The sequence below is a fragment of the Pithys albifrons genome, chromosome 1 (assembly GCF_047495875.1).
Source record: "Pithys albifrons albifrons isolate INPA30051 chromosome 1, PitAlb_v1, whole genome shotgun sequence".
Lineage (NCBI taxonomy): Eukaryota > Metazoa > Chordata > Aves > Passeriformes > Thamnophilidae > Pithys > Pithys albifrons.
In genome coordinates this window covers 123353388-123360603 of record NC_092458.1, presented here as the reverse complement: position 1 = coordinate 123360603, position 7216 = coordinate 123353388, and the positions used below count along the sequence as shown (strand labels likewise).

Below are 7216 nucleotides of genomic sequence, written 5' to 3'. Positions count from 1 at the left end.
TCCTCCCCTGTCACTCCAGGCCCTTGAAATAGTCTTGCCCCATCTTTCCTGCCAGTTCCCTTCAGGTCCTGGAAGGTCATAATGAGGTCCCCCCAAAGCTTCTCTTCTTCAGGCTGGACAATCCCAGCTGTGTCAGCCTTTTCTCCCAGCAGAGCTGCTCCATCCTCCGCCGATCCTGGTGCCTCCTCTGGTCTTGCTCCAACAGCTCCATGCCCTTCCAGTGCTGCCCCCAGGGCTGGAGCAGCTCTGCAGGTGGGGGTCTCACCTGAGGGGGCAGAGGGGCAGAATCCCCCATGCCCTGCTGCCCACGCTGCAGGATCAGCCCAGGGCACGGGGGGTTCAGGGCTGGGCCATGTCCAGCGTTTCCCCCACCAGCACCCCAAGTCCTTCTCCCAGGGCTGCTCCATCTGCTCATTCCCAGCCTGGACTGAGAAGGGGCATTTCCCCAGCCCAGGCGCAGCACCTTGCACCCGGCCTTGACAAACCGCGGATGTGAAGATTCCCCGGAGGCTCCTGCCGCAGGATCTCGGGCCGGGAAGCAAGAGGAGGAGGAGGAGAAGGAAGAGGAGGAAGAAGGGAAGGAGGGAGCAGCAGCGCGATCGCTCCGGGCTGCGAGGGGACCAGGGCCCGCCGCGGCCGCCAGGGGGCGCCGTGCGCTCTCGGATGCAGGCGCTCGCGATTGGGTGGGGCGCACGCGGGCGCGGCGTTGATTGGCTGGCGCGGGGCGGGCCGGGCGCGCGGCGCCGCTTCTTAACGCGCATCGCGGGGCGGCGGGAGCGCTGAGCGCCGGCGGGACTGCGCGACTGTCGCGACATGAGCGAGGTGAGCGGGGCTCGGCGGGGCGGGGGACACGCGACACGGGGCCGCCGCAGCCCTTCGGAGGGTGAATGTCACCTTCGCTTTTGTCCTGCGCGGCTGGGCAGCGGTCGGTGCATCCCCGGGGTGTGCGAACCCGGGATGCGCCTCTGCGCTTGGTGTGGGTCTGTAATAAGCAGATTCTTTAGAACCCTGATAAATAGATCTCCGCAGGTGTGTGTGTGCGCCTGCAGGGCATAAAGCAAGGCGGTATTTTACCAGGCAAGCAGTGGAGAGTAATTTAGTTACGACCCACTAATAATTTCATTTATATATATATATATGTATATTACCAGATACGGTAATGGTGCTCCATCAAAAGCCGGATGCTGGAGCACAACACCACACTTTCCAAAGTTTTGCTGGAATGAACTATTCAGAAAAATGATGGGAAGGACTGTTCTTCTCGAATGCTACTTACGTCTATCTATACCTAATGTCTTCCTATGCAGAAAAAAAAAAGATCTAGTAACTTGTGGGAAAGTTGCCTGCTAGAGCTCATGGAAAAAACCGCCCTGTTTGTGGTTGGATGATGATGTAAACTTTACAAGTGGTGTCCTGGGAAGCATTAGAATTGAGGGCAAAAAACTGTAAATAGTGCCAGACATGTAAGGATTGCTTGTACATTTGTAAATAAATAAGCTGGTGGCTTTTCTTAGTTTGTTTTCTTTTTCCACCTCCCTCTGTGAAAAAGTTCAAATTAGAATTTTTTTAGTGAAAAGTGATGTCAGGCACTTCTGGATGTAGTAAGTAAAATGCTGGGCAGGTTCAGCTGGCAGATCCCTCTTTCCCTAGTGCAACTCATTCTTTGGGAACCAGCAGAGGCACCAGTAACGGTGCCTTACCCAGCACTTAGTTTTGGACGCTGTTTGCTGCTCCATTGACAAGTGGGATTTTCCTTTCTCAGCAGCAAGATTAAGAGGGACACCAAGTAAGTCTCGGCTCGTTGCTGTGCAGGTGTCACACTCAGCTGTGCTTTCCCACGAGGGAAGATGAAAAGCAGTGGAGCAGCGTGTTCCCTGGGGCAGGGATTTGTGAGGAGCTGCTTACACCTTGGCTCTCAGGTCGTGCCAAACCGGGGAGAGCAGAGGAAATCCTCGTGGTGCTTTGCAGGAACCCTCGTGGTGCTTTGCGGGGCTCAGGCAGCCCAGGTGTGATGCACCAGGATCTCCACGAGCTCTCCTCTACTGCTGCCTGTATTTATGTTGGCTGGGGAGAGTTCATGCAGTGTGGGTTTGGGTTTTTGGTTACTTTTTCAATTTGACACCCCAGCTTAGCTGAAGTGTGCTGTGAAGATGCAGCAACACTATTCTACTCCTTAAATAGATCCTTTGGGGGGAAATCTTAAAGTGGGGAGTAATGTTTGGGTGGTGCTGCTGTACTTGCTGTAACTATACAAGGCATTGCTGTTACAGCTTTGTGCTGGGCTGTGTTTGCTCAGTAATCACCTTTCATAATTTGGATTAGATTCCTTGCCTTTTGGATTTTAAAAGACTCAGTGAACATAAAGATCCTCCCTACCACCAGCATAGGGACTCTCTATTCATAGTGCATCTCCCTGTGCTTCACAGAGCAGCCTTCCTAGCAAACCCTTGGAGCTGGGAGATGTTTCTTTGGTGCAGAGCTGTGTGGCACTTAGCACTGTGCTTGGTGTCTTCAGTGCCACTGTCATAAAGCTGCCAATATTGGGGAGTTCATCACTCTTGGCTCCAATAAAGAAAAGCCTCCCTGCTGTTACTTATCTTTGGGGTAACAGCTGACAGCAATATCTGCCAAAAGGAAAATGGAAGCAACTAGACCACCCCAAACCTCACTGCAAAGGACTGTTGTTATAAAATGAGGCAAAAAAGGCATGAGCAGAAAGTGAACTCCTTAGACAACCGTTTCTGTATGGGGGTCTTGGTGGATTTAGCTTCTCATGCTGTAACCAGGAGATATTTTTACTTTCTTTGGCTTAATCTGCTAAAAAAATCTGTGGACAGGGTGATTGAAAAGGGGCTCAATTAGAAGCCATCAAAAGATTAGCCCAAATACAACGGTGCTGGGAGGGTGGGAAGGGGTTTTTTTGCCTTTATGTCAACGATGATCTGGATTTGGGCAGCACTGGAAATGCAGTTGCAGGAATCTCTCAAGAGAGCTTTGATCTCCCTGAGTTGTTTGCTGAGACTTGGCATGGATCCTCACTTTGCTACTTCATGCAAAATTAACTTATTTTTGGTTTATGGGCAGTGATTATGATGATTTATTATATGAGGGGGATGAAGCCCTGGCACAGGTTGCCCAGAGAAGCTGTGGCTGTCCATCCCTGGAAGTGTCCAAGGCCAGGTTGGACGGGGCTTGGAGCAGCCTGGGCTGGTGGGAGGTGTCCCTGCCCATGGCAGGAGTAGCACTGGATGATCTTTGAAGTCCTTCCTAACCTAAACCATTCCATGATTTTATGATTGTCAGTCTCCTGGTGGAGAAAACTGGACAGGAAGCAGGAATTCATCTGGCTATAGTGCTTTTCTACTTTCTAGCAGCCTTTTTTTTTCAGGAAGGGAAAAGAAATTTTCTACAGAAAACTCCTCAGGAATATTTGTCTGACAATGAATTAATGCCAGCTTTGTCTGTCTGGCAGAAGTCTGGCCCTGTAAGGAGTGGGAATGGGAAGTGTAAGGGTTGGATCCAGTGGCATTGCAAATTGGGATTAGTGCTTCCTGCTGCCTGTCCTTGGTGGCAGTCAGATTCCTTAGCTGTCCAGGGAACTTCTTGAGAATGTCACTGTGTACTGAAATGCATTTTTAGCTTTGAAAATCTGGTCTCAGATACCTGAGGAACCTTTTCTTTAGGTCTGTAGCTGTTTTCTGTTATTTTAATCATAGAATCATAGAATCGATTGGGTTGGAAAAGACCTCCAAGATCATCGAGTCCAACCCTTGGTCCAACTCCAGTCCCTTTACCAGATCATGGCACTCAGTGCCATGTCCAATCTGCGTTTAAAAATCTCTAGGGATGGTGAATCCACCCCCTCTCTGGGCAGCCAATTCCAATGAGTCTAGAGAGAAGAGCCCTGCTGGAAAAACATCAGCTCCTGTCAGTAAGCATCCATGAGATGCAACCTGTCTCCCAGTAAAGACCTCCAGTCACAGAGGATGAACTGGGGGAGGTGATCTGGGGTACTGGGCTCAGAGCCCAGTGCCAAATCACCCTTCACAGCCAGTTGTTTCACCAATGAGCCTCTAAACTCACTCCTGGCACAAACTTGATTCACCACAGGAATCCTGCCATGTTATCAGTCATTTAACCATCTGACATGTTGCAGATGGTGTTAGGTCATGGTGTTCCCCTGCCATGGAGGTTCACAAGAGGCATTTAATCACACAGACATTTTTACAACGTTCCCTCTTGCCTCCTGCGTGGAATGTTCCTGGTTGTCTTCAGAACTCAGGACTTGGGAAGGAGTTAAACACTGTCACAGGAAGGCTTAGACCAAGTTAATAAAAAGCCTTACTGTGGAGTCAGGAGTTGTGGAAAGGACTCCCTTGCTTTCTGAAACCCCTTCTCAGAAGGGTTTAGGTGTGGCTGAATCCAATCTCGGACTGTGTCAACGTTTTAGATTTAAGGAATTACAGAGATGTGATTTAATCACTTTGTCCCTCAGCTTTTAATGGTGGCAAAACATACATATTTATATGAAACAAATTATTTATTATGGCAAACTAACAAACAGGTGAACAAAAGATCTTAACCAGTATTAATTGTTACACAGTGTGAAAGCTTAAAATTTACTTGAAGAGTATTATATAACAAAGTGCACTGTAAGAAAGCAATTATTTTACAGCAGTTGTATCAAAGCTGGCAAAAGAAACAATCATTAAGTAGAGATTGATATAACTCACCATAGGAAGTAGTGGGCAGATCTCTCTTTCTCTCAGCCCCTGGGGAGTGACCAGGAAGAGGGATCCCTGCTTCATGGGAGAAGCTCCACACTTCAAGGAAGGATGTGGAAGGATCTGCCATATGGAAGCTGGGCTGGGCTTTTATAGTTCTAAAGTGATGGAGTGGTCACAGATTTACGAGCCCTCAGACCAGTTTATCTGTCAAATCCTTCTTCAAAAAGCAGGATGTGTGTTCCAACTCTGGTGAACCAGGGTGGTTTAAGCATAATTCAGCACCAACACAGCATCCTGGCCCACAGTGTGCAGGTCAGGGTAGGGCTGTCCTGCCACAAACACTGTGGTAGGACTGTCCTGCCACCTGCATGTGATCTTGCAGCCCTGTATGCTGTTCCAGTGGTTCAGGGATGAAGCACACCTGCAATGAGTCAGAGCTTAAAACAGCCTTAGCAGAGATTGTCCTGTTGGATGCACTGATTTTATTTTGGTATCAAGGGTCAGAGTGGCATTGCTGGTGTGTAGAATCACAGAATCAGTTGGGCTGGAAAAGACCTCTGAGATCATCAAGTCCAACCCTTAATCCAACCCCACTTTGTTTACCAGATCATGGCATTCAGTGCCACGTCCAGTCTCACCTTAAATACCTCCAGGGTCAGAGAATCCACCCCCTCCCTGGCCAGGCCATTCCAATGTCTGACCACTCTCTGTAAAGAACTTCTTCCTGATATCCAAACTAAACCTCCCCTGGCAGAGCCCCTGCCCTCTTGTCCTACTGTTGATTGCCTGAGAGAAGAGACCAATCCCCACCTGGCTACAACATCCTTTTAGGGAGCTGTAGAGAGTGATAAGGTCTCCCGTGAGCCTCCTCTTCTCCAGGCTGAACACCCCCAGCTCCCTCAGCCTTTCGTCATAGGACTTGTGCTCAAGTCCTTTCACCAGCCTTGTTGTTCTTCCCTAGACCTGCTCCAGTACCTGAATATCAGGGGGAGGATTTAACACATGTTCTTTAGGTGTCTCACTTCGGGAGAGCCATCTGGGAAACCTTTTTTTGATTGCCTGAGGCACTTGTGATTTAAGAGAAGAAGCTGCACTGAAAGAGGCTCACAGGGTGTGAGTGATGTGGAGTCCTGATTGCGTTGCCAGGGTGCTGATGGGCACCACAAGTGCTGTGCTGGTTTGAGCCAGCAGCTTGATAGACTATTGGAGAATTGGTCCAGCTGCCAGACAGTACAAAGAATATTCTGGCTTGGCTTTGGGAACAGGTGTCAAGCGACGGGAAATTCCGAGAGCTGTTGGGGGTCTGACCCCACAGATGGGGAGGTGAAGAGCTGGGGGCTTCATCTCTGCACAAATACTGGGGGTTTGAGTGCAAAGAACTTGTTTCTTTGAGCTGCAACAAGCTCTTTGTCTTTGCTTTGTGTTGCCTCGGGGCTTTTGAACTGTGCTGTGTCCACCTCCAAAAGGATCCTGAAGGGTGTTTGTGTGTCCTATAATAGGGGTGTGCAGGGAACTCTTGGGGAGATGGAAAGTCTGGAGCACTGAATCTTTGTTTTGAAGCTCAGATCACTTCAGTGGGAGCCACCCAGGCAGCCAGCTCAGCAAAGATGGAGCCTGACATGGGCTAACACTGAGATCCAAGGTATTTTTCTGGAAATAGAGCTTCCCCAGGCTTTGAAGTGTGTCTGTAAGACACCAGTCACCGGGGCAGTCTCTCAAACAAACAATACCCTGTGGCACTGTGGTTTGGGCATGTCCCTTCCCTCCAGGCTGAGGGAGAACCTGGAATGTGTCTCTGTCCCTCTCGACAGGTGTGCTCAGCAGGAGGCTCTTGGGGGAGGAGAGGGACACACCTGAGTGGAAAACATCAGACAGAGGTGGAGGGTTTTGTCTGAAACTGTACCTGTTTCAGGTAGTTAAATGGCAAAACTGGGGTTCTTTCTTGGATTGTTCTAATAAGTTCATCTGAAACCATTTCAATGAGATGATGCTTAGGGTCGTGGAACCAGAAAAACACAAGTGAGGATTGTACAGCGATAATCCTGATGGCACTGAATCCAAGAACTGGTGTTTGCAGGGGGAAAACACACTATTTATTTAGAGAATCTCCTGCTCTCTTTGGTGCTTCCAGTCCTGGGGGGTGTGAACCAGAACTCATGCCAGGGGGGCCCTTCTGGGTGTATTTTTCAGGTGCTTCCATGACCCCCAACTGTTCATTATTTGCCTCCCTGAGGTTTTACTCAGGTACAGAAACTGTGTAGCCCTAAAAACCACAGCAAGAACGTGGCAGGGTGGAGGAGGAAATTGTGCAGCTGTTCCAGGATGGGAGTGGAATAGATAAGCACATGAACATCAGTTTTTAATTTTAACTCGTCTATTTATTAGCTGAGTGGTAAATTGCAGCTCAAAAGAGGAGGAAGAAGGGAGAACAATAAGTTTTACATCTGTCAGTTTGCCTACTCCTTCCATCAGTGTGGTTTCAGTGGGAT

At 49.2% G+C, this 7216-nt stretch overlaps 1 protein-coding gene across 1 annotated transcript in view; it reads left to right on the top strand.

Annotated features, from left to right (window-relative positions):
- The first annotated feature begins 722 nt into the window (after positions 1-722).
- Positions 723-7216, top strand: part of PCP4 (Purkinje cell protein 4) — a 62721-nt gene continuing 56227 nt past the window's right edge. Inside the window, exon 1 of the mRNA XM_071566644.1 lies at positions 723-822. Within this exon, the coding sequence (XP_071422745.1) occupies positions 814-822 (9 nt within the window). The 5' untranslated portion in view covers positions 723-813. The remainder of the gene's footprint in view (positions 823-7216) is intronic.